This window comes from Hippopotamus amphibius, chromosome X (assembly GCF_030028045.1).
Source record: "Hippopotamus amphibius kiboko isolate mHipAmp2 chromosome X, mHipAmp2.hap2, whole genome shotgun sequence".
NCBI classification, from domain to species: Eukaryota; Metazoa; Chordata; class Mammalia; order Artiodactyla; family Hippopotamidae; genus Hippopotamus; species Hippopotamus amphibius.
The window spans coordinates 3,401,498-3,427,833 of NC_080203.1; the positions used below are offsets into that span (position 1 = coordinate 3,401,498).

A 26,336-nucleotide genomic window follows, 5' to 3' on the forward strand; every position below is an offset into this window, starting at 1 on the left:
CCCCGCGCTGGGCAGCGGGACGCTCAAGTCCCAGTTCTGTCCGGTCACCCAAGCTCCCCTTCATCCTCCCGCGGAGAAACCGACCAGGGTAGGAGCGCCCTCTCCTGGAAGACGCTCTCCCTGCCGCGTCCTCGGCCCAGGCAGCCGGCGGGAGCTTCGCGCCCGAGCGGCGACCAGCGCCAGGCTCCCCGCCTTTTCTCGAGGTCGGCCTCCCAGGCGGAGCTGCGGCGCATCGCGAAGGCGCGCTGGGGGAGGCGTGGGCCGCGTCTCCGCGCAACGCCCCAGTCCCGGCGAGGGCGGGTGGGCGGGAGGCGCAGCGGGCGCTTGATTGGTAGCTGGGCCGGCCAGTCAGCCCGGGGCGTGGGCGGGGCATGGCTCTGAGCGCGAAACATGGCCGGGCTGGGTGCTGGCAGCGGCGGCGGCGGCGGCGGCTACGAAGATGAGGGCGACGACAGCGTGTTCAAGGCGGCCGTGGAGGTCTTCGCGAAGCTGAAGGTGCCGCGGGCCCGAGGAGCCTCCCCGGGGAGGCTGGGGCCGGGCGGCGGGGCGGGCAGGGCCTGCTGCGGAAGTCGGCGGCGCCAGGCGCGCGGCCCCGGTTGCCCCTGCCGGCTGCACCCTGCGTCTCGCTGCGGGGGGTGGCTTGTGGGGCGTCCGTCTTGGCTCCTTGGGCGGCCCCAGGCCTTCATTCTCGCTGTCTCCGCAGCCCGTGCCTGGTACTTCAGGCCGGCGCCGCGCGCGTACCGCACTTTGAGCTTCTGTCTCGGGGACTCCGCGAGACCCGGCCGGGGGGATACAGGTGGGCGGGGGCCGTGCCTCCGGCTCCGAGTCTGCGGCAGATGCCAGTGACGGCGGTGGTGAGGAGGCCCGCCCTGCCGGGTCAGGCAGCGGTCCCGGGGCGCTACCCGCGCGCCCCGCCCCCGCCTCTTCTCCCCTCCTTCCGGTCCGCGATCGGCCCCATCGGCCCTCTCCCTCCCCTTTCCCTTTGCTGCCACAGCGGGGAGCTGGGATCGGAGTCTCGCCGAACCTCCTAGTTACTACGGCGTCAAACTGCCGCTTGCGCCCCGAGGAGGCGTCCGTAAAGTAGGCGGAGTGGCGGGCGGGTGGAGCCGCGGATGATGGGGACTGAACTCTGGGCGCGATCGAGAGCGCTGCCAGTGTGCCGGGAGCCCCCAGCGGGGGGCGGGGTGTGTGTGTCACCCGCCTGATCGGTGCTGGGCGGCCGGGAACGTGCGTGAACAGAGGTGCACTGAGAGCAGGACTGCAGATGTCCGTTTCAGCCCTTCGCTGATGTTGGCTTTCTAAAGCTTCCTGGCTTTCCCTTTCCTTGCTTAGGACCTCAACTGCCCCTTCCTCGAGGGTCTTTATATCACAGAACCAAAAACCGTCCAGGAACTGCTATGTAGCCCCTCGAAGTACCGCTTGGAAATCCTGGAGTGGATGTGCGCACGGTAACAGCCTACTTTCTTTCTCCCCCACCCCTGGGGTGCACTGGGCACCACTCAACTCACGGGGGGGAGGGGGGAGATGGGGTTTGTTCTTTGTATGAGGAGCTGTCTTTCATCCACGATGGATAGTGAGAACAGCTGCTTAGATAAGAAGTGAAGCCGTGCTCAAATTTGGGGAGAAAGTGCCCCAGGGCAGTACTTCAGCTCGGCTATTCACTGCCTCGCTGAAGCTGAACTTGGCTTGGCTTCTGAGCATTTTTTTGTTGTAACTACTAGTTTCAGAGCTGGCAGAGACCTGGGAAATGGTGTACTTCAGTCCTTTCATTTTCAGACTGTGAAGCTGAGGGTCAGGCTGGAGTTGACAATTGTCTCATCTCTTACCACCGAGGAGTGGCAAGCAGGGCCAAGACCCCGTTTCCCAGTCGTTCGGGTCAAGGTGCAGCTGGGTGTGTGTGCCTGGCTCCGTGCAAGGGAAGCAGAATCTGCCCAGGTCTCTGCATGTCATGCATACTCCTATACAGCCTTCAAAGACTCAGCTCACACGTCCTGTCTCCTTTTCAAAAGTCTTCAGTTCCCTGGAGAATCAAACGTATTCCTTCTTCCTCTTGACACCCATGCCTTTTGAGCACACCCCTGCCAGAGCCCTCAGCCTGTTGGTTGTGTCTTGGCCTGCTATCCTGTCTGGCTCTCCAGAGCCCTGGGAGCTGCTGGAGAGCAGGCACCCAGTGGAATCACCCCCTCCCCCCACTGCTGCCATCAGCCCCAGGTCACACGGCAGTGTTGCACATACTTGAGACATGCTCCAGGCTGTGGGGTGACAAGCAGGCACACAGACACATGTTACCATTCCAGTTGCCTCAGACACGGATGGGTGTCCTCAAGGAGCTGGGACTTTAGTGGCCACAGGGCTAAGGCACCAATCCCAGTGTTGGGCACACCTCTGCAGTCTGAGTGCTGTGGATATTGGCAGGGAGGAGGTGGCATTTGATCTGGGAGGGAACGAGTCATGGTGGGCACTCGTTTCCACAGGAGCAGGGAGTCAAGGAATGGGAAGGAGAGCTGGGCAGCAGTGATCTGAATGGCAGCCTGGGGTAGCTCATGTGGAGCCTTGCAAGCCACGTGAAGGTCTTCGAACTTTACGCTCTGGGCAGGACAAGCATGGAACCAGGGGAGTGACTTAACTGAAATTGGCATTTTTGGCAGGGCGACTTGGGAGTTCTGTGGTGCATGGATTTGGAGGGGAGAGGATAGAGGCAGGGAGACCAATAGGGAGGCTGTTGCAACACCCCGCGAAAAGATGGCAGGAGCCTGGCTTGGAATGACAGTGGCTCACGTGACAGGCACTGTTGGCCCTGGAGGTACCGGCACCTGGTCCAGGAACCTGGGAGGAGAGAGAGAGAGTGGTGGGGATGGCCTGGGCTAGTTCCGGAATCTTGAACATGCTCCCAGGAGGAGGCTGGCCAAAGTCAGGTCTTAGAGAGGTTCTTGTGGGAGGGAGCCCAGAGTTGCCTGGCCCAGGTGGAAGCTGGGGACCGCGTCCCTCTGCTGGCCAGAGCGGGGATGGGTGAGAGTTTCTGGCTGCAGTCCTCAAATGCTTTTACTGCTTTTTTAAATACAAGAAACAGAATCCTTTTAAGAAGCAACCAGGTAATGTCCACTTGCTTTTTATGATCCCAAGCTGGCAAAAGTGCCGTAGGCCTTTCAATGGCCAAAGAGGATTGCACAGAGTCCAGTTTCTTCCATTTTCCTGTTGGCTTCTTTGCACGTGGCTTCACCACGTCAGCCTCGTTTAGGGCCACCTATTCACCGCTCCCCGGGCAGAACCTGGAAACTGCATGTAACATTGACCAGGGGGCTGGGCATGGTGGCTCTTAGTGGCTTGTATGCCAAGCTGGCCCTCAGCACGGGTGGGGCAGAGCCACGGGGCCCCTGGATTGCTGAGCTCAGGGTGCGTGGGTTTCCTTGGCTCCCGAAGAGCTGTACTTGCTTTCAGGGCCTTGAACACTGTTAGTTTCTGCCCTGCTCCCTGCTGCTTCAGGAAAATCAACATTAATGAAAGCCCTTTTTGAGTGAGGTCACTTAGGCTTTGGGGGATTTATTCTTTAGTGTGTTGAAGTGGTTTGCTGTGGTCCAGCCTGACGGATGGCTGAGTGCTCTCTGCTTTCTGGTGCTTTAAGAGTGGGAATGTTGCCCGGCAACCAGGCCCACGGCCAGCCTCCTAGCTCTTCACAGGGTGGGGGCTCCTCTTCCCGCCCCTTCTGGCGCAGCCCTCTTTGGTAGAACTGGTGGCTGCCTTAATGAGTAATGAAGACAGGCAACGCAGCTGAGGTGGCTGCCCCCCCCCCCTTCCCTGCAGTCCTGCAAGGGAGGCGGGGACTGGTGCCTCAGGTTGGGTCAGGGTGTGGCCTGGGATGCAGGTGTTTGGAGGCATGGCCCCAGGGAAGGAACAGCTAGCCTTTTCCGCCGAACACCTACCCTGCCCTCTCCCACCAGGATGAGTCCGTCAGCGGGTGCCTAGGGGTGAGGCCTGGGCCCCCACACTGCTGTAGCAGGGCAGGGTCCTGGCCGCAGTCATCCTGGGGCTCCCTGCCCAGCAGCTGGAGCGAAGTTCCCATGGCCTGGGTGCTGTGGCAGGCCTGGAGCTTGGGGCTGGGGATGCAGTGTTGGGCTGTGCCCCCTCACGCCGGAGGCCTGCGCTGTGCGTTGCTTGTGGCGCTTACTGCATATTGCGGCCCTTACTGCCTTTGGATGTGGTCCGTGTCTGGAAATGGTTCTGCCCATCAGCTTGGCATCTTAAGGTAAGGTGCTTACAGGTGGCCGCTATCCCATTTTTCTCTGTGGTATCGTCAAGGCTGGAGCTCCCCCAGGCCCAGGGGGACCAGTGGGATTGTTGTCTCCCTACCTGGGAGGCTGGAGCTGTGATCCCAGAGCCCACCATGCTAGGAGCCCTCAAAGCATCATCTCTTGACTTATGTTAGTTTAAAAACAGAAAACATTCCCTCTATTGAAAGAGCCAAGCATGGGCGTTTGCCATGGCAGATTATTCTGTGACAAGAGGCTGTGGTCATCCATTTGTTAATGCTCCCTGGCCACCTTTTCAGTGCTGGCCGCCGTGCTGGGGCCTAGAAATACAGAACAGAAGGTCAGCTCCTGGCCTTGGTGATCCCGAAGTCTGGGAGGTGAGAGCCCAGTGGAAGGACAGTGCCCAGGCACCACAGTGATAGAGGGATGCCAAGGTGGCTGCAGGCATATTCAGCCCTCCCCTGGCTTTCCTGGGGCAGTGATGTCGGCCGTGGGCTTCAAGGGATACGTTGGAGCCCACTCGTGGGCTTGGCTTGGGTGGGAAGAAAGCACTGCAGGTGGAGAAGGGCAGACACACACGTGCACATAGAGGTGTGAGAGGGGGCCCAGGCTGGGCCTGCAAGGATGCCAGAGCCGGGAGGGCCTTTTCAGACATCCTCCAAACAGACCTGTGCCATGATTTCAAGAAAAGCCAACCCCTGGGTTCCTCCTGAGAAAGAGCTTAGTGCTCTGAGGAATTCAGTTTTTCCTTCTTGGGCAGTCATTCCATCTTTTTTATTGTGAGAATTTTAATTTCAGCATTCAAATTCATATTTCTGAGGTAAACTTTCAGAAATGTTTTGGTTTTTTTCTTTCTCTGATACTTTATTGAGTTGAAATCACATAAGATTATCCATTTTAAAGTGACTATTCCAGGGGCATTTAGCACCTAGGCACGAAGGTTCACTTTTGAGAGCGTGTGTAAGGAGGGGTGGGAGGGGCCCTGCAGCCCACTCAGGCCTGGCTGGTTTTGTTCGTTCCCTGCAGGGTCTGCCCCTCCTGGCAAGACAGATTCAGCTCGCTGAAGGGGGCCTCAGCCGAGGTGAAGCTCCAAGGTGGGTCTCTGTTGTGGGAGCTTGGTGTTGAATGGTGGGTTCTGGGCCATTCCGACCTGGTGCACGGTCTCCTTAGTGGGTTGTGATGTTCCCTTTGGAGTGGTGTTTCCTTCTGGATGGTGCACACTCTGTGGATGTTACTAGAGCCTGCTAGGATCTGCCCTCCCCTGCACATGTGAAGGAGACCCTGGCAGCCCGTCCACTGAGGTGCCGGGGCCAGAGATAGCCATTCTTGCCGAGGCCACCGATGGTCTGTCCACGTTGCACTGGTGTGCGCGTGCACACCCATGAGGCGATCCTGGGAGCACGCTGTGAGCACGAGGCTGAAATGGGCCAGAAGAACAGGGGTTGTGTCTTGGAGCCTGCAGGGCTGGCCTGGGGGCCGGCCCGGGCCGCACAGAGGCGCTGCCCTCCTCCCCAGCACTGTCACGTCCGGCACTTTCCTCCTGATGGGACCACGTCGAGGCCGGGCAAGCCTGGTCATCAGGCCACACCTGAATCCTCTAACAGGGTGCACACACAGGTGCTGACCCTGGCCCTTGCCGTTCCCAGCCTCCGTGTCCTCTTCTGTAAAGTGTGGGTGATCAGCTCAGCCTTGCCCACCCCGTGGGAGCGCGCTGAGCGGGTGGTGGACATGAGTGCTTGTCAGAGTATGATTCGGAGAAACCGGCCCAGAGCGGGGGTATTCATGGAGCGTCCGCTATGCACCCGGCACTGTTTTAGGTGCTGGCCATGCAGCAGTGCCTCCTGCTGCTCTCACGGACCTTACTTGCTAGCTGGGAGAGACAGCTGATACACAGAAGTGTATCAGATGGTGAGAAGTGCCATCAACAGGCCAGGTGCAGGCACGGTGGCGCTCAGGTGGGTTGGGAGAAGGGTAGAACTGTTGACATAAGATGGCTGGGGAAGGCCATAAAAAAACAGAGCCATGCAGGAAGGGAGAAAGTGAGCCAGGCAGGTATCAGGAAGAATGGTGTTCAGGGCAGGAGCACAGCCAGCGCAAGGGGCCTGAGGTCGGCTTGTGTGTGGCTGGCAGCTTGGAGTCACAGCCAGGAGGCCAGGGTGGCTGACGTAGAGTGTAGAGCCAGGGCAAGAGGGTTGGGTGAGGTCAGAGAGGAGACGGGGCCAGATCAGGCCAGGCCTTGTGGGCCGCAGAAGGACGTTGGCCTTTCTTTCAGGGAGGGCTGCAGCCTGCCTTTGGGTTTAACATGGTCCCGTGGGCCGCTGGGCTGAGCACAGGAGGCGGCGCAGAGGCAGGGACACTATTGGGAGGCTCTTGTAGTGACCCAGGCTTGAGATGCGGGTGGAGGGAGTGGAAGAGTGCTGCCCAGATCCTGGATTTATAGTGAAGGGAGGGTTGGCCGGACTCGATGAGACTTGGATGTGGCCTAAGCGAGAGAGGGGCTGGGGAGTACGCAAGGATTTGGGGTGAAGGGACGTGGGCGGAACACGTGTGCTAGGGGTGTAAGTGGCATTCGTTTGGTTTCTCCAGGATGACTGACACTTTCCCGTAGACGCTCTGCTGCTTCTAGCGCCAAACCCTCCAAAGCAGATGCCAGAGCTATGCCTGGTCTGCGTGGAGGCGGATGAGGGCGGCAGCTGGGCCTTGCCTGTGAGGGGTAAGGGCCTTGCCACGGGGCTGGCTGGGGGGCGTGGCGCTAGCATTGGCCCCAGGCTTTCTGGCTGCAAGTCCTGGCCTTTTTCTGTATACCAGACGGTTACTCAGAAAACGCCCAGGGCTCCCTGGGAGATGTGGCCGAGCATTCCTTGCACCACACAGGGGCTCAGTTTCCCAATCTGTGAAAAGAAAGGGTTGCCACCTCCTAGGGTTGCCAGCAAGGTGAAGGGACATGATGGTGTGAACGGTGTGTAGGAGACTGACGAATGTGAGACGGTTCCTTTTGCTTTAGCTTGGTGAGGTCTCTGAAAGGGTGGCACACAGCATAGTTGAAGGGTTCCCTGGCCTCTGTGGGCTCCTCAGGCAGCTGGCTGGCTTCTGCTAGAAAACCAGAGTTCCCTGTATGAAAGAGCATTGAATGTGACCTCTTATTTCAGGTGAGGAGACTGGCCTCTGGAGAAGGGCAGTGACTGGGTATAGGTCACACAGAAAGAGGCAGTCCTGGCACCTGGGGGTGTCCTCCACCTGCCTCCTTGTTTACCTGGTGCTTCCAGGGAAGCACCTGGCACCCTGCATGGGTGCGTGGCGTCCTTGCCTGTTTGGGTGGGTGTCTGCAGTAACTGGATCCTTGTGTTCCAACAGAGATGGTGAAACTGGGCCATGAGCTGATGTTGTGTGGACCGGATGACCAGGAGCTCCTGAAGGTAAGAGAGGGCTCTCTGTCCCCATGGGCTGCGGGCCTCAGTGACGCTGGGGTGGGCATGTGAGGGCTTTCTTCCCTCAGGCCCAGGAGCTAGCATCCCCAGTCCCCGATTCTTAGCCCCCTGGAGCAGGAACCCATAGGATCCTGTTGAGTAGATGCCAGCCATCCCTAGGGCCAGGAGGGGAGGGTGGCTGAGGAGGCTGAGAAGGGTCTCTGGCTTGTGATGACCAAAGAGACAGAGAGCACCTCCTGTTCTTGGTGGATGACTTCATACACACTGACACCATGGTAAGTACTTTACACGCCAGTAATTGTTACGCCCACCCTTGGCAGGAGGTACTTATCTTAGCCCCATCTCATGGGGAGGGTGACAAACAAGTCTCTCAAGTTCACCCAGTGACAGAGCCTGGCCTCAAACCCAGGCTTCTGGCTCCCGAGCCCATGCACGTTCCCCTATGTGCTGCCCACCCGTGGGTTTCCATACACAGGCAGCCCTAATCCATCCCCATATCAAAGAAACCCTGCCACCTACCCTTGAAATGTAAAAAGAATATTTGAAATAATTATTTCCACATTTTGGCTATTATAAATAATGCTGCTGTGACTGCTCCTTATATGTTTTTGACAGAAGACATGTTTTCAGTTCTCTTGGGTATATAGCTACGAGTGGAATTGTTTAACGTTTTGAATTTTTTGAAAAAGTTTAACTTTTTGAGGAACTGCCAAACTGTTTTCCAAAGTGGCTGCGCCATTTTGTGTTCTCACCAGCAGTGTGTGAGGGTTCCAGTGTCTCCACATCCTCACGAACACTTGTTATTGTCCATCTTTTTGACACCAGCCATCCTGGTGGCTGTGAAGGGCTATTTCTTTGTGGCTTTGATTTGCATTTTCCTGGTGACCAATGATGTTGAACATCTTTTACTGTGCATATTAGCCATTTGTATATCTTTTTTTGGAGAAATGTCTCTGTTGAGTTCTTTTGCCCAATTATTTTTTTATAAATTTATTTATTATGTATTTAATTTATTTATTGGCTGTGTTGGGTGTTTGTTGCTGCACACAGGGCTACTCTTCCTTGTGGTGCACGGGCTCCTCATTGCCGTGGCTTCTCTTGTTGCGGAGCACAGCTCTAGGCGTGTGTTGCCCACTTTTTAATTGGGTTATTTGTCTTTTTCTTATTAAGTTGTAAGAAGTTTTTATATATCCTGGATACAAGTGACAGCAGATACTTGATTTGCAGATATTTTCTCCCATTCTCTGGCTTGTCTTTCACTTTCTTGATGTGTCCTTTGGAGCACAAAAGTGTTTAGCTTTTTTTCTTTTGTTGCTTGTGCTTTTGGTTTCATATATAAGAATCTATTGCCAAATTCTAAGTCATTAAGATTGACACCTATGTTTTCTTCTAAGAGTTTTAGCTCTTATATTTAGGTCTTTGACCCATTTTGAGTTAGTTTCATGTGTGGTGTAAAGTAGGTATCTAACTTCATTCTTTTGCATGTGGCTGTCCAGTTTTCCCAGCACCACTTATTGAAAAGATCTTGGCATCCTTGTTGCAAATCAATGAATGTAAAAGTGAGGGTTTATTTTTGGATTCTCTGTTCGATTCCATTGACCTATATGTCTGTCCTTATGCCAGTACCACACTGCCTTGATTAATGTAGCTTTGTGGTAAATTGTGACATGTGAATCCTCCAACTTTGCGCTTTTTTTAAAATTGTTTTGGCTATTAGGGGATCCCTTAAATTTCCATGTGAATTTTAGAATCAGCTTGTCAATTTGTGCAGAAAATCCAACTGGGATTTTGATGGAGATTGTGTTGAATCTGTGGATCACTTTAGAAAGTATTACCATCAACCATATTAAGTCTTTTTATCCTTGAACATGGGCTGTCTTTCCATGTATTTAGGTTTTCTTTAATTTTTTTTAACTTTTTATTTGTTTATTTTTTACAATAAACTGCATATATTTAGAGTGTACAATTTGGTATCCCAGTCTCCCAATTCGTTCCCCCCCCAACCCTCCCCGCTTTCCCCTTTGGTGTCCATATGTTTGTTCTCTGCATCTGTGTCTCTATTTCTGCCTTGCAAACCAGTTGATTTGTACCACTTTTCTGTAGTCCACATATATGTGTTAACATAGGATATTTGTTTTTCTCTTTCTGACTCACTTCACTCTGTATGACAGTCTCTAGGTCCATCCATGTCTCTAGAAATGTCCCAGTTTCATTGCTTTTTACAGCTGAGTAATATTCCATTGTATGTATGTACCACATCTTCTTTACCCATTCATCTGTTGATGGACATTTAGGTTGCTTCCATGTCCTGGCTATTGTAAATAGTGCTGCAGTGAACATTGGAGTGCATGTGTCTTTTTGAATTACGGTGTTCTCTGGGTATATGCCCAGGAGTGGGATTGCTGGGTCATATGGTAGTTCTATTTTTAGTTTTGCAAGGAACCTCCATACTGTTCTCCATAGTGGCTGTATCAATTTACATTCCCACCAGCAATGCAAGAGCGTTCCCTTTTCTCCACACCCTCTCCAGCATTTACTGTTTGTAGATTTTCTGATGATGCCCATTCTAACCGGTGTGAGGTGATACCTCATTGTAGTTTTGATTTGCGTTTCTCTCAGAATTAGTGATGTTGAGCAGCTTTTCATGTGCCCTTGGCCCTCCGTATGTCTTCTTTGGAGAAATGCCTATTTAGGTCTTCTGCCCATTTTTTGATTGGGTTGTTTATTGTTTTGATATTGAGCTGGATGAATTGTTTATATATTTTGGAGATTAATCCTCTGTCGATTCATTTGCAAATATTTTCTCCCATTCTGAGGGTTGTCTTTTCATCTTGCTTACAGTTTCCTTTGCTGTGCAGAAGCTTTGACGTTTCATTAGGTCCCACTTATTTATTTTTGTTTTTATTTCCATTATTCTAGGGGTGGATTAAAAAAGATCTTTCTGTTATTACATTGAAGAGTGTTCTTCCTATGTTTTCCTCTAGGAGTTTTATAGTGTCTGGCCTTGCATTTAGGTCTTTAGTCCATTTTGAGTTTATTTTTGTGTATGGTGTTAGCACGTGTTCTAATTTCATTCTTTTACATGTTGCTGTCCAGTTTTCCCAGCACCACTTATTGAAGAGGCTGCCTTTTCTCCATTGTATATCCTTGCCTCCTTTGTCATAGGTTAGTTGACCATAGTTTATCTCTGGGCTTTCTATCCTGTTCCATTGATCTATATTTCTGTTTTTGTGCCAGTACCATACTGTCTTGATCACTGTAGCCTTATAGTATAGCCTGAAGTCAGGAAGCCTGATTCCCCCAACTCCGCCTTTCCTTCTCAAGATTTCTTTGGCTATTCGGGGTCTTTTGTGTTTCCATACAAATCGTAAAATTTATTGTTCTAGTTCTGTGAAAAATGACATTGGTAATTTGATGGGGATTGCATTAAATCTGTAAATTGCTTTGGGTAGGATAGTCATTTTCACAATGTTGATTCTTCCAATCCAAGAACATGGTGTGTCCCGCCATCTCTTTGTGTCTTCTTTGATTTCTTTCATTAGTGTCTTATAGTTTTCTGAGTACAGGTCTTTTACCTCCTTGGTTAGGTTTATTCCTAGGTATTTTATTCTTTTTGTTGCAATGGTGAATGGGATTGTTTCCTTAATTTCTCTTTCTGATCTTTCATTGTTGGTGTATAGAAATGCAAGAGATTTCTCTGTGTTAATTTTGTATCCTGCAACTTTACCAAATTCATTGGTTAGCTCAAGTAGTTTTCTGGTGGCATCTTTAGGATTTTCTATGTATAGTATCATGTCATCTGCAAACAGTGACAGTTTTACTTCTTCTTTTCCAATTTGGATTCCTTTTATTTCTTTTTCTTCTCTGATTGCTGTGGCAAGGACTTCCAAAACTATGTTGAATAGTAGTGGCGAGAGTGGACATCCTTGTCTTGTTCCTGATCTTAGAGGGAATGCTTCCAGTTTTTCACCATTGAGAAGGATGTTGGCTGTGGGTTTGTCATATATGGCCTTTATTATGTTGAGGTAGGTTCCCTCTGTGCCCACCTTCTGGAGAGTTTTTATCATAAATGGGTGTTGAATTTTGTCAAAAGCTTTTTCTGCATCTATTGAGATGATCATGTGGTTTTTATCCTTCAGTTTGCTAATGTGGTGTATCACATTGATTGATTTGCGTATATTGAAGAATCCGTGCATTCCAGGGATAAACCCCACTTGATCATGGTGTATGATCCTTTTAATGTGTTGTTGGATTCTGTTGGCTAGTATTTTGTTGAGGATTTTTGCATCTAAATTCATCAGTGATATTGGTCTGTAGTTTTCTTTTTTGTAGTATCTTTGTCTGGTTTTGGTATCAGGGTGACGGTGGCTTTATAAAATGAGTTTGGGAGTGTTCCTTCCTCTGCAATGTTTTGGAAGAGTTTGAGAAGGATGTGTGTTAGCTCTTCTCTAAATGATAAAATTCACCTGTGAATCCATCTGGTCCTGGACTTTTGTTTGCTGGGAGATTTTTAATCACAGTTACAATTTCATTACTCGTGATTGGTCTGTTCATATTTTCTATTTCTTCCTGATTCAGTCTTGGAAGGTTATACTTTTCTAAGAATCTGTCCATTTCATCCAGGTTGTCCATTTTATTGGCATATAGTTGCTTGTAGTAATCTCTTATGGTGCTTTTTATTTCTGTGGTGTCTGTTGTAACTTCTCCTGTTTCATTTCTGATTTTATTGATTTGAGTCCTCTCCCTCTTTTTCTTAATGAGTCTTGCTAGAGGTTTATCGATTTTATTTATCTTCTCAGAGAACCAGCTTTTAGTTTTATTGATTTTTGCTATTGTTTTCTTTGTCTCTATTTCATTTATTTCTGCTCTGATCTTTATGATTTCTCTCCGTCTACTAACTTTGGGTTTTGTTTGCTCTTCTTTCTCTAGTTTCTTTAGGTGTAAGGTTAGATTATTTATTTGGGATGTTTCTTGAGGTAGGATTGTATCGCTGTAAACTTCCCTCTTAGAACTGCCTTTGCTGCATCCCATAGGTTTTGGATCGTTGTGTTTTCAGTGTCATTTGTCTCTAGGTATTTTTTGATTTCCTCTTTGATTTCTTCAGTGATCTCTTGGTTATTTAGTAGCATATTGTTTAGCCTCCATGTGTTTGTGTTTTTTACAGTTTTTTTTTCCTGTAATTGATTTCTAATCTCATAGCATTGTGGTCAGAAAAGATGCTTGATACAATTTCAATTTTCTTGAATTTACCAAGGCTTGATTTATGACCCAAAATGTGATCTATCCTGGAGAATGCCCCATATGCACTTGAGATGAATGTGTAATCTGCTGGTTTTGGATGTAATGTCCTATAGATATCTATTAAATCCAGCTGATTTATTGTGTCATTTAAAGCTTGTGTTTCCTTATTAATTTTCTGTGTGGATGATCTGTCCATTGGTGTAAGTGGGGTGTTAAAGTCCCCCACTATGATTGTGTTACTGTCGATTTCCTCTTTCATAGTTGTTAGCATTTGCCTTATGTACTGAGGTGCTCCTATATTGGGTGCATATATATTTATAATTGTTATCTCTTCTTCTTGGATGGATCCCTCAATCTTTATGTAGTGTCCTTTCTTGTCTCTTGTAGCATTTTTTATTTTAAAGTCTATTTTATCTGATATGAGTATCACTACTCCAGCTTTCTTTTGATTTCCATTTGCATGGAATATCTTTTTCCATCCCCTCACTTTCAGTCTGTATGTGTCCCTAGGTCTGAAGTGGGTCTCTTGTAGACAGCATATATATGGATCTTGTTTTTGGATCCATTCAGCCTGTCTGTGTCTTTTGGTTGGTGCATTTAGTCCATTTACATTCAAGGTGATTATCAATATGTATGTTCCTAGTACCATTTTCTTAATTGTTTTGGGTTTGTTTTTGTAGGTCTTTTTCTTCTCTTATGTTTCCCACTTAGCGAAGTAGAGAAGTTCCTTTAGCATTTGTTGTAGGGCTGGTTTGGTGGTGCTGAATTCTCTTAGCTGTTGCTTGTCTGGAAAGCTTTTGATTTCTCCGTCGAATCTGAATGAGATCCTTGCTGGGTAGAGTATTCTTGGTTGTAGGTTCTTCTCAGTCATCACTTTAAATATATCATGCCACTCCCTTCTGGCTTGTAGAGTTTCTGCTGAGAAGTCAGCTGTTAACCTTATGGGAGTTCCCTTGTATGTTATTTGTCATTTTTCCCTTGTTGCTTTTAATAACTTTTCTCTGTCTTTAATTTTTGTCCATTTGACTACTATATGTCTTGGCGTATTTCTCCTTGGGTTTCTCCTGCCTGGGACTCTCTGCGCTTCCTGGACTTGGGTAGCTATTTCCTTTCCCATGTTAGGGAAGTTTTCAACTATAATCTCTTCCAGTATTTTCTCAGGTCCTTTCTCTCTCTCGTCTCCTTCTGGGACCCCTATAATGCGAATGTTGGTGCGTTTAACATTGTCCCAGAGGTCTCTTAGGCTGTCTTCAGTTCTTTTCATTCTTTTTTCTTTATTCTTTTCCGCATCCGTGATTATCACCATTCTGTCTTCCAGGTCACTTATTCGTCCTTCTGCCTCAGTTAATCTGCTATTGGTTCCTTCTAGTGTATTTTTCATTTCAGTTATTGTGTTGCATATCTCTGTTTGTTTGTTCTTTAATTCTTCTAGGTCTTTGGTAAACTTTTCTTGCAACTTTTTGATCTTTGCATCCAGTCTTTTTTCAAAGTCCTGGATCATCTTCACCATCATTATTCTGAATTCTTTTTCCGGAAGAGTGCCCATCTCCTCTTCATTTAGTTGTTTTTCTGGGGTTTTATCTTGTCCCTTCATCTGGTACAAAGTCTTTTGCCTTTTCATTTTCTCTGTCTTTCTGTGGCTGTGAATTTCAGTTCCACAAGATGAAATAGTGCTGATACTGCTTGGTTCTGCTGTCTGCCCTCTTGTGGAGGCTGTCTAGGAGGCTCCTGGGTGCTTCCTGATGGAAGGGACTGATGGTGGGTTGGGCTGGGTGGGCGGAGCTCAGTAAAACTTTAATCTGATTTGGTGGGTGGAGCTCAGTGGCGCTTTAATCTGCTTGTCTGTCAATGGGTGGGGCTGTGTTCCCACCCTGGTGGTCGTTTGGCCTGAGGTGACCAAGCCCTGGAGCTTCCAGGCTCTCTGGTGGAGCTAATGGTGGACTCTGGAAGGGCTCACGCCAATGAGCACTTCCCAGAACCCCTGCTGCCAGTGCCCCTGTCTCCTCGGTGAGCCACAGCTGCCCCCCACCTCTGCAGGCAACCCCCCAACCCCAGCAGGTAGGTCTGGTTCCATCTCCTATGGGGTCACTGCTCCTTCCCCCTGGGTCCTGGTGAGCACACTTTTTTGTGTGCCCTCCAAGAGTGGAGTCTCCGTTTCCCCCGGTCCTGTGGAGGTCCTGCAATCAAATCTCGCTGACTTTCAAAGTCTGATTCTCTGGGGATTCCTCCTCCCGTTGCTGGACCGCCAGGTTAGGAAGCCTGACATGGAACTCAGAACCCTCAGGACTTCTGCATTGTAACTGTTCTCCAGCTTGTGAGTCACCCACCCAGCATTTATGGGATTTGATTTTAATGCGATTGCGCCCCTCCTTCCATCTCTTTGTGGCTTCTCCTTTGTCTCTGGATGTGGGGTGGTTTTTTTTGGTGAGTTCCAGTGTCTTTCTGTCGATGGTTGTTCATCAGTTAGTTGTAATTCCAGTGCTCTTGCAAGAGGGAGTGAGCGCACGTCCTCCTGCTCCGCCATCTTGATTCTTCTCTCTTTAATTTTTCTTAGAGATGTTTTGTAGCTTTCAGTGTACAGGCTGTGTGGGGCACTTACCCTTTCCTGGGCTTGGGGGAGCTCCCACAGCTGGGTCTGCTGAGGAGGGGACGGCAGGCAGCCCTGGCTGCTGGTCAAGGCTTTGTGAGGTCCTAAGTGACACTTGGTCTCATGTTTCTGCCCAGGCTTTCTGCTGTCTAGACAGTGTCCCACCCCCCCACCTCCTACTCCCGGGCTGCCCTTCAGCTGTGTCATTTGGGCTCAGTGTCATTTGGGCAGGTTGGGAGAATGCGTCAACGAGAGGTAGTGATGAGCAGCCAGTGGGAGGCTGAGGGCATGCAGATGGAGATGCCAAAAGCTTCCAGAGGCACTGGTCCTATCGATGTGGCTTCACAGCCAGGAGCCAGGCTCTCAGGGAGTGCCAGGCAGCCACAGCCATGAAGCTCATGGACAGGGAACTGAGCTGCAGACATAATAGCATAATGTGGTCCTGTCCCCAAATCTGCTGGCCACCCAGGCCACCTGGCCTGAGATGCCACCAGGAGGCTCTCGGCCCTTTCCCTCTCAGCCCTCTTTATTATTATTTTTTTCTTTAAGAACTTTTATTGAGATACAATTGGCATACAATAAACTGCATATATTTAAAGTGTACAATTTGATTTTTTTTCTTATTAGTAATGTATATATGGCAATCCCAGTCTCCCAGTTCATCCCCCCCACCCCGCTGCTTTCCCCACGTGGTGTCCATATGTGTGTTCTCTGCATCTGGGTCTCTATTTCTGCCTTGCAAACCGGTTGATCAATACTATTTTTCTAGATTCCACATATATGTGTTAACATAGGATATTTGTTTTTCTCTTTCTGACTCACTTCACTCTGTATGACAGTCTCTAGGTCCATCCATGTCTCTAGAAATGTCCCAGTTTCATTGCTTTTTACAGCTGAGTGATATTCCATTGTATGTATGTACCACATCTTCTTTACCCATTCATCTGTTGATGGACATTTAGGTTGCTTCCATGTCCTGGCTATTGTAAATAGTGCTGCAGTGAACATTGGAGTGCATGTGTCTTTTTGAATTACGGTGTTCTCTGGGTATATGCCCAGGAGTGGGATTGCTGGGTCATATGGTAGTTCTATTTTTAGTTTTGCAAGGAACCTCCATACTGTTCTCCATAGTGGCTGTATCAATTTACATTCCCACCAACAGTGCAAGAGCATTCCCTTTTCTCCACACCCTCTCCAGCATTTACTGTTTGTAGATTTTCTGATGATGCCCATTCTGACTGGTGTGAGGTGATACCTCATTGTAGTTTTGATTTGCGTTTCTCTCAGAATTAGTGATGTTGAGCAGCTTTTCATGTGGCTCTTGGCCCTCCGTATGTCTTCTTTGGAGAAATGCCTATTTAGGTCTTCTGCCCATTTTTTGATTGGGTTGTTTGCTTTTTTGATATTGAGCTGGATAAACTGTTTATATATTTTGGAGGTTAATCCTTTGTCTGTTGATTCATTTGCAAATATTTTCTCCCATTCTGAGGGTTGTCTTTTCATCTTGCTTATAGTTTCCTTTGCTGTGCAGAAGCTTTGACGTTTCATTAGGTCCCACTTATTTATTTTTGTTTTTATTTCCATTACTCTAGGGGGTGGATCAAAAAAGATCTTTCTGTTATTACGTTGAAGAGTGTTCTTCCTATGTTTTCCTCTAGGAGTTTTATAGTGTCTGGCCTTGCATTTAGGTCTTTAGTCCATTTTGAGTTTATTTTTGTGTATGGTGTTAGGACGTGTTCTAATTTCATTCTTTTACATCTCAGCCCACTTTAAATGCAGATGCTTCTTGGAGGGCTTTATACTGAGTCACCAGTGATGCTAGCGGTGTGTCGGGGCAGGGCAAGGAGGAGCTCGAGCAGAGAGCCGGGCCCAGCTTGCCTCCTGGCACCCTTGCTCACGCAGGGCTCTCAGGAGTGGGCCGGGCCTCTCAGGTTGTGTTTATATTGTAGTGGGGATCGGCTACGAGCCTCCTCCCCTTTCTGGAAGGAGGAAGGAGTTAGGAGTTGAGCTCCTGCCTGGACAGCTCCTTGCAGGGAGTCCCAGCCACTGTTGGGACAGGGTGCTGAGTCAGCTGCCACTCTGGGATCCTGGTTGTAAGGCCTGGCTGCTTGCTGCCCACTGGGGACAAGTCCTTGTTCCCTGCGAGGAGTGGGTTCACGCAGGCCAGCTCCACAGCCTGTCTTTCTGTGCCAGGGGCTCTGAGCCAGTCCACAGCACTGCTGGGTGGGGTCCAGGTTGCTGGGGGCCTGGCAGGGTTGGCCGTGGGGTGGGGGCACCTGGCACGCCTGGCTAGTGAGTGCGTGTGGCCTTCCCTGCCCAGGACCAGGCCTGTGCTCAGAAGCAGCTGCGCTTCATGGACCAGCTGTTGGACGTGGTCCGGAGCCTGACTGTCGGAGGCTCCAGCTGCCCCAGGTAAAGGCTTGGGACAGGCCCTCCCCGGAACGGCTGGTGGGCGTCCTTCCTCCATCTGGAGCTGGCGGCTCTAGGGGCCCAACCCCCGGGCACATCTCCAGCTGGGGCTCCACTCCCTGCTCCTGCAGCGGCGGCTGCTCACTGGCCCAGGAGCTGTGGGCTGCAAGCCTAGGTAGGCCCCCTACCCCACCCCCACCCTGGGGTGCTGCCAAAGATACCAGGCTGTTGGCGTGAAGGTATGGTGTGGGCCTCAGAGAACATGGGCTGATCCCGGTGAAGGGCGGGCACCCAGGGTGTCCCTGCAGGCGGGTGGGCTCTTGGAGACTGGAGGAGATGCCTTCTCCTGGCCTCTGTTCCTGGTCTCATCTTGCCTCTTGGGTCTGTGGCCGGTGACGGTGTGGTCCTGGGGCTGCCTTTGCAGTGTGAAGGAGCACTTCGAGAACACCAGGGAGAAGAATGAGGCACTGCTTGGGGAGCTCTTCTCAAGCCCCTGCCTGCAGATGCTCCTGAGCCCCGAGTGTGACGCATGGCCCCTGGACGTGCAGCCCCTTTTTGACAAGCAGAGCAATGATTGGCAGAGGTGTGTGCCCCGCTCGGTCTGTTACCTGGGCTGGAGCCTTCTGTGTGTGGGCCGCAGGTGCCCCAATGCCCGTGACAGCACAGGGCAGAAGTGTGCCCCCTTCTCTCCCTTCAGGGCCAGCGTCTCTGTCGAGTTGGAGGAGGAGAAGGTGGCGGAGCTGGCCAGGCAGCTGCAGGAGAGGGCCTCGAAGCTTCAGGCGCTCAGGGTGGAGGTGAGGCACCGGCTGTGGGGGCTTCAGGAGCCCCGCTTTGTATCCTGAGGCAAGGCATGTGGCCTGCCCCAGCCTCAGACACCCCGTCTTTACAGTGAGTGAGGTGGTGCATGTGCAGAGCACTCCGGCTTCTAGAATGTGATGGGCACTCAGGCTGTGTGAAGGCAGGAGCGGGGAGGCTTTTTGAGGAGTGGAAAGGGCCGGCCTCAGGTGGGCCGTGTGTGCCAGGCCCCAAGCTCTGGGCTTTCCTGTGCTTTCTGTGTGTGGCCCTCCCTGCAGCCCTGGACCTGGCCTCATTACTAAGGTCCTGAGGAGGACGTTGAGGCCATGCAGGCCTCTGGTCTTCTGTCTGTCTCCCAGTTCGTGGAAGCATGGAGTGGCCAGCAGACCCTGCTTCCTAAAGGGGGTTAGGGACCTGGTGACCGGTGACAGGCAGGGCAGCCTCGAGGGACCCTCTGCCTCTGGCTTTGCAGTACCTTGCTCAGCTCAAACAAGGAGCCACTGTGAGCAGGGCCGACGCCAGCACCCTGGACCAGAAGCTGCGCCTGGTCACCTCTGACTTCCACCAGCTCATCATGGCTTTCCTGCAAGTCTATGATGACAAGCTGGGTGAGTGCTGCTGGCGCCCAGGCCCCAGTCTCCACCCATGCGGCCCCGTGGTCCAGGCCGTGTACCAGACTCTGACCTCGTGCAGCCACGTAAGCATTGCCCTCCCCCTCCCTCCCAGGTGCCACTCTAGGCCCCAATGAGGGACCCGAGGGCTGGGACGGGCTGGGCCCTGGGCTCCCTGGGAGTGGGTGGCACGCTGAGCTCCGGGCTCCGGGCCTCAGTCTGGGACTTTGGGTGGGTTGGGGCAGGCACTTCTCGTGGTGCCATGGAGGGGAACAGGGCTGATGAGGATGTGCCCCTGCACTGCAGGAGGGTGCCACCTGAGGCAAGACCCTGGTCTTAGCTGACTGTGGGAGACCCTCATCCCGGCCTTGCTGTGTCATCACAAAACACCCAAATGTATCACAGTGTGTTCGTTCTTGTGTGGCCAAGAACTATGCCAGACAGATAGACAGAAGCTTGCCTGTCTGTGCCCTTGACCCAGTTCAGGCAGACAGGAAAAAGTGCCCTCATGCTGCTGCGCTGACTACATCAGGTTTCACTCAGATCCCCAGAGGCTGGCCGGGAAAGCTAGGCTTGGTTATGATTATGTGTACAGTTGCCATGCGTGGAACTCTGATGTTGGCTCAGGGCTACCGCGACACTGGCCTTTGTTTTTTAATAAAAAAGCTCGTAGACTTCCAAACGTCTGACCAGCTTGTCCTTTGCGATTCTACCAACAGGCTGAGTTAGGGCACAGTTCTCTCCCGTCAGAAGGGCCCTTTTACCTTGGGACAGTGATTTTCCCACTATGACCTGGCTTTGCGTGGCCCCAGTGTGGGATGGGGTCTGTGATAGTGTGGCGTGCCCACTGGGCCAGGAGGAAGGGAGTTAGGCTGGGGAGCTCTGATGGGTGACTTTCCAGCTGGGAGGCCTGCCCTCGCCCTGGGCTGTCCTTGGGATGAATGCACATGTTCAGCGTCAACCTGGGTGGGAAGCACGAGATGCCTTCCGTGGGTCAGACCACCGGCATTGGAGTCTGCATGTTCCCTTCCTCCCTCCCTCCCTCCCAGCTGTTGAAAGCGGTCATGGAAGTCACTGACACCTCGGTGAAAGCCACGCAGATGGCGAAGCAGCAGCAGGACGAGCAGATCTGTTGGGGCAGCTACAGCTCTGTGATGAGTCTAGGTATGTGGTCGCACTTTTCTGTGGCTGTGGCCACCCATTTGGTGGTCAGGGACAGGGCTGTCCCAGTGCGTCTCCTCCTCCTGCGCTCAACCCGCATTTGGGGGTTTTCTCTTCTTTTCCTAATGCTTGAGGTTTTCCTTCCCTTGAAAAATGCCTTTGACAGGTTATAAAATAAAAACATTAACTGTAGGAAATTGGGATAATCGAAAGCTGTGCAGCGGTAAACTAAAAACATTGCATAAGGTGGTGGCCCGGAGATGGTCGGTGTTAATGTTTTGGTCTATTTCCCTCTATTCCATTTCCTCTCATCATTTTCTGTTTCTTCGTGTAAGTTGAGGATGATCACAGCACACGTGCATTATTATACTCTTTCCCTTGGATCTCATTTTAAGCATTTTCCCATGTTGTCGAAGTCACATTTTTAATTGTCAAATGCTTCCTTTCAGGAACTTGCAGTAATTTACCTAAGATTTTCTATTACTGAGCCTGTAGGTCATTTTCAGTTTTTTACTGTTATACGTGATGCTGTCGCAAAATTTACAGTAGTGACAAATGGAAACAATCCAAGGTTTTACCCATGGGCAACACTTGGGTAAATACTGGTGTATGTATATGGTAGGACAGTATTTGTTGTTTCAAAACTCGGTTACGATGACATGAGGAAATGCATGTTGTATAATGTTAAAAGGAAAATGCAGGTTAAAGATGAAATATACAGCATGATCTCACTTATCTAAAGGGAAAAAAATGTAGAAGCATCCCTTCTAGGAGTTGAGCTTGAACGTGGACGTCGGTTTGGCCTGTGTGGGAATTAGAGGTGGTTTAGTTCGTTTGCTGTTTCTTCATCATCCTCTGCAGCTTTCACATGCTCCCCAGTGAACATGTGCTGCTCAGGGAATTTCCCCCTGATTGTCAATCTTTAAAAAAAGGTCTCAGGGGCTTCCCTGGTGGCGCAGTGGTTAAGAATCTGCCTGCCAATGCACAGGACACGGGGAAGATCCCACATGCCTCGGAGCAACTAAGCCCTTGAGCCACAACTACTGAGCCTGCGCTCTAGAGCCCGTGAGCCACAACTATTGAGCCCACGTACCACAACTACTGAAGCCGGCGTGCCTAGAGCCTGTGCTCCACAACAAGAGAAGCCACCGCAATGAGGAGTCCGTGCCACGAAGAGTAGCCCCCACTCACAACAACTAGAGAAAGCCTCTGTGCAGCAACGGAGGCCCAACACAGCCAATACATACATACATAAATAAATAAATAAATAAATATATTTAAAAAAAAAAAGATCGCAGTGAACACGTTTCGACATTTGCACTTTCATCCCGAGGCAGCGTTCCCGCCGTCAAGGCGGTGAGGCCAGGCTTCTCACCATTTGTGACGCCAAGTAGTTTCCATCTTACTGACCCTCATCAGTGCCAGCTGAATTTAATTTTAAACTTTTTTTCTGAGTAAGTTTATTTTTCGTATGGAAATATACACTCAGAAGAGGCTTTTTTTGGTTGTTTTTGGGGGATAAGAAAAATAACCTTTAGGGAGGAGTCATAAGTCAGGGGTGCTGTGGCAGAGCCCCTTCAGTCCACTTCCAGTGACTTGGAAGCAAATGCTTACGTAAGCACAAGCCACGCTAAGAAATGGAACGTGCTTCGCACGCTAGAGACTCGTCTAACCTCTTCCTGCCCGTGGCTAAGCGCCGTCCCCGCCGGGTGAGGATCCTCTCCCTGTGCCCCCACGTCCCATGTGGGGGTCTGTGACGTGCTCACGTTCACCGGCACGTAGCCGAGGCCCTTGCGCAGCCCCTTCTCGCTTCCATTCTCTGGCCTCTCTTGTGCTTTGGCTTCTAAGAGTCTGCTTACAGTGTGCCTTGGTGTGGGTCACTTTGAGATTCTCTCATGTGGAGTTTTGTGGGCTACTCGGGCGTGTAGGTTTGTGTTTTTCATCCACACTCGGCCAGGTGGTTGATGACTCTTCCTTCCTCTGCACTTCTTGTTGCTCCCACCTCGAGGTCGAGCAGAGGCACTGTGGCTCAGGGCCTTTGCAGGTCTCTCCTAGGCGCCCTCAGCCCTGGGCGTGCGCGTGGTCTTCTAGATTCCCAGGACCATCAGGGCTCTTCAGGGCCCTCGTGGCCCTCTCATCCACCACCCGCTCCTTCTGGGCTTTCTGGTTTGTCTGCTGTTTTCCCCAACTCTTATCCACCGCCTGTAAATCCCCCCACCCAGTGCACCCCCAAGGACTGGCTTTAGGCCACGCAGCCTTGAGCCCTGCCTTGAGGGGCTGTCTTCGTGAACTCAGTGGCCTTCTCACTGCTCTTGGCCTTGCACACACACTCACCACACGTGTACTTGGGCACCTTGGTACCTTTCTGACTGAACTGCAGCAGAACCCTCCACTTAAAACTCCATCCTAACGTGTATCCTCATCACCGCCATCCAGTGTGTGTAACCGCTGTGCCTGTACAGTGCCTGCAGCCTGTGCTCTCGTTAGTATAATAATGACCTCGAGTACTCTCCACGGCGGCATGCCACCTGCCCCATGCTCACAGGGCCTTCTCTGTCTAAGCTGTGTGAACCCCTCTGCTTCCCCTCTGCGCTGTGCCTGTCGAGAAGCATCTGCTTGCCCTGGAATCCCGAGAGTCTTGAGGGCAAGTGCTGCACTGAAGCGGGGAGCTCCCTGGTGCCGTCCAGCCCTCTGGCCCAGCAGTGGTCAGTGTCACTTCCTCATTTTCTTTGAGACGCGTTCTTGGGCTATGGACACGACAGAGAAACGATCCCAGGGGCCAGTGGGAAGGGCCTTGGCATTTCCCTTGTGTCTACCTGACAGAGTAAACGTCTTGGTCTCCAGGACCTGGGGCCTGCCACTGTGGAAGGTTTGTGTGTTTTTGCTATTTCATGTTTCACCTCCCGCTGACCTGGGTGCCAGTAGCCAGGCTACATGGGTCGCACATCCCCACACCTGAAGGGAGGGGCTTGAGTGAGGGGACCAGGTGTGCCTGCAGGGCCGGCGCCTGCAGCCATGGCCTCGCATGTGTGGGGAGGGCCTTGGCAATGTGGGTGGCAGCTCGTCCCATCATCATCAGACACCGTCTCGACTGGGTGGGCCTGAAGCCCCATTCACCTCTCAAGCCATCATAATATCAGTGCATTTTGAAAACACAGGTTTCTGGGAGCTGGAAAGTCGTGGGAGCAATTTGATGGATGCAATGGGTGGAAAAAGCTGCAGCCAAGAGGACAGCCCAAAGGAGCAGTGCGGTGCCAGGCTGCCTGGTGGAACCACCAGTCCCAGGGCTCTGTGGCCAGCCATCCCAGGGAGGGGCCAGTGGCAAGTGGGGTGGAAGTAGAGGGCATAAGCAGAGCAGGTCTGTAACGACTGGTGCTCCCAGAGAGACTTCAGCCTGCTCTTTTGTGAAGAAAGTGACTGACATGAACGGCAGACGTGGGCTTTTGACGTGGCTGGTGGCCCAGGTGAAGCCTGCCTGTTTCTGGGCTCTGAGGGTCCATGGCATGAGGGCTGGTCCCTGCCTGCTCCTGTTGCCCAGGTCTCCTCTCCCCAACCTGGACCAATACCACAGAAGAGAGAAAAAAGACCTGGAAAAGTGGGCCTAATAGGTGATTCAGAGAAGAGAACTTTGCAACCATCTTGAATCAACATACTATTTTGTTCAAACACACCTAGGAAACTAGGAAGAACCGACAAGGAGAAATGCAAGCAGACACTCTTAGGATTTAAAAATGGTTGCCAAAGTGTTCAAAAAAACCATGCAAAGAACAGATGATAGATGAGGCAACAGATCTTGAAAATAGAGAGAAAAGGGGCAGATAAAATGAGGACAAAGAAAAGCAGCACAGATGCCTGATGCAGAGAAAGGAAGGAAGGAGGAGGGCGGAGGTCACAGAGCTGAATGAGGGCTGAGTACAGAGCAGATGGACCCCGAAGACACATCCCCAGACCCAGCCTCCTGCAATCCAGAGTAGCAGGGACGTAGCGCCGGGGCCCAGGCTTCCAGAGACAGCACGGCCCAGCCAACTCCTGAGCCAAGAGAAGGCAAGGCAGTGACGAGGGCCCAGGACAAAGGGGGACGTGTGAGCTGAGAATGTGCCTGGGGTCGGGGGAGCCCCAGGAGCGGAGCCAGGATGGGGCATCTAGAGATTGGGAAAACCTGAGGGTTTAGTAAAGGCAAACAACACCCCCAAATCCTATCTGTGGAGAAATGTGATTGCCCCCAGAGGGAGCGTCGATGGTGGTTGAGGCCGGGCCTGTCTCAGCTCTGCAAGGCGTCTGCCTGCCCAGCCATCACCCGGATATCTGCCCCATGATTCCTGAGCTTCAGAGTCACCCTTGGGATGGGCACGACCAAATGCCAGTTGTCAACCTTGCCATGTGGGAGGGCAGAGGATGGGCAGGGTCGGGGGGAGACAAGCTGGTAGAGGAAGGAATAGGCGTCTGTTTTAGCGAGGGCACCACTATGAGGACAAGCCTGAAGGCAGGGCCCTGGCCCCCCGGCTCTGGGCGGGTGGGAACTGAAGTCTCTGCCTTCTGCGCCTGGGGCTCACGATCCCGATCCAAAGTCGATACCTTGGGAGGCAGGGTGCGGGCAGCTGCTAAGGCCCGTGTTGATTGCTTTGTGTGCATAGGTTACTGGTCTGACTGAAATCCACACATCACCGAAATCGGAGCAGCCCCCAGCTCCCGGGCTTCAGGGAGAGGGGTGGGCAGCGACATGGCCAAGCGAGTGGACCCTGGCCTGGGGCCTGAGGCCTGAGGAGGGCCAATGCAGGATGGGCTGGGAAGCGCTGGACTGACTTTGCTGTTTGCCATTTTCTCTTCTCTGCAGCCACCAAAATGGAAGAGCTAACCCAGAAATACAAGATCTTCAGCGACGGTCTGTGCAGAGGCCCGGAGTAGCCTGGGAGCAGGGAACTCTGCCCTGAAGAACCAGGCAGCAGTCAGACCCCATGTTCGCTGGGCGCGGCCTCCAGATGCTTGGTGCTTTCAGCTCTTTGGGAGGGGACGTGACGAGGGGGCAGAGTTGGGGCAGGGCGGTGTGAGCTGGGGAGACAAGAAAGCTCAGGTTGCCTCCAGCCTGCTTCTTGTTTCCGTGGCTCTGTCTGACTGTCTCCTGCCCTCTGCTCAGCGACCTGGGCTGCTTAGTCCTCCCTTCCCATCCTGCCTGTCCTGTGACCCAGTGCTAATGCCTGTTAAGCTTGGCGATGCCTTGTCACAAGCCCTGGCTGAATGCGACCACAGCCTCCCCCCTGCCCTGCTCCACTGCCTCCTCCCCTGGGGCCGGCCTTCGGGGTGCCCCATGAGGACTCCTTGCTGCTCCGCGGCCTGGCCGCTGGCACCCACTACATCTGGGGTGCGGCTGGTGGGGCGTGTGCTTCTTCCTCTTTCCTCCCCAGGCTGCCCGGCACCTGTCCGGGGAATTCTTGCCGGTGGCCTGACTGGTTGTCCAGGAAGCAGCTCTCTGGGCTTGCCAGGGTGACCCAGTATCTCTGTGAGCAGTGTGCCCATCACAGCCGCCTCCCTCCCTTCAAGCATGGGAACAGGCACAACTGGTGCCCCCCCGACCCAGCCCAGCGTCACGCCAAAGGCGGGGGGGGGGGCGGTGGGATCCTCCCTCTGAGCACTTGATCAGCAGCCTCACTTGCACCCATACTGTCCTGCTTCTGCATCTGCACCTTTATTTCCCCAAGGCCCCTGTGGCCGCTCCAGACAAGGAGGCTCCAGGGAGCTGGGCGCCAAGCCCCCTCCTGCCTTGGCTGCCAGAGCCCCTGGGCCTGGTCCCCTGCCTGCCTGGGGCATCCCCCAGATGGCTGCTGTGGAGGTAGGAAGACAGGCAGGCCTCTGGGCGCCA

General features: G+C 51.9%; 1 protein-coding gene across 4 annotated transcripts; it reads left to right on the forward strand.

Moving 5' to 3' along the window:
* The first annotated feature begins 363 nt into the window (after positions 1-363).
* On the forward strand, positions 364-25,450 carry HAUS7 (HAUS augmin like complex subunit 7). 4 transcript variants are annotated; one of them, XR_009050272.1, is made up of 10 exons: positions 364-495; positions 1,333-1,448; positions 5,274-5,341; positions 7,602-7,663; positions 17,824-17,915; positions 18,337-18,495; positions 18,610-18,706; positions 19,180-19,315; positions 20,368-20,482; positions 25,314-25,450. XR_009050272.1 is itself a non-coding variant. In XM_057718140.1 (10 exons), exons 1-10 carry the CDS (start codon positions 391-393, stop codon positions 21,524-21,526), a joined length of 1,098 nt encoding a protein of 365 aa, XP_057574123.1. In that variant the 5' UTR covers positions 364-390; the 3' UTR covers positions 21,527-21,758. The 4 variants fall into 4 exon arrangements, 2 of the variants coding, with proteins under 2 accessions (XP_057574123.1, XP_057574124.1); XR_009050273.1 differs by lacking the exon at positions 25,314-25,450 and adding an exon at positions 21,468-21,813; XM_057718140.1 differs by lacking the exon at positions 25,314-25,450 and adding an exon at positions 21,468-21,758 and having other exon boundaries at positions 19,180-19,404.
* Positions 25,451-26,336: the final 886 nt, after the last annotated feature.

Bases quoted from the DNA above. Each gene is read 5' to 3' on its own strand.
- HAUS7 (XM_057718141.1), top strand. From the start codon at position 391: ATGGCCGGGCTGGGTGCTGGCAGCGGCGGCGGCGGCGGCGGCTACGAA. The intron at 5,342-7,601 runs GTGGGTCTCTGT...GTGTTCCAACAG, and splicing joins AGCCGAGGTGAAGCTCCAAG to AGATGGTGAAACTGGGCCAT. The intron at 18,496-18,609 runs GTGTGTGCCCCG...CTCTCCCTTCAG, and splicing joins CAGAGCAATGATTGGCAGAG to GGCCAGCGTCTCTGTCGAGT.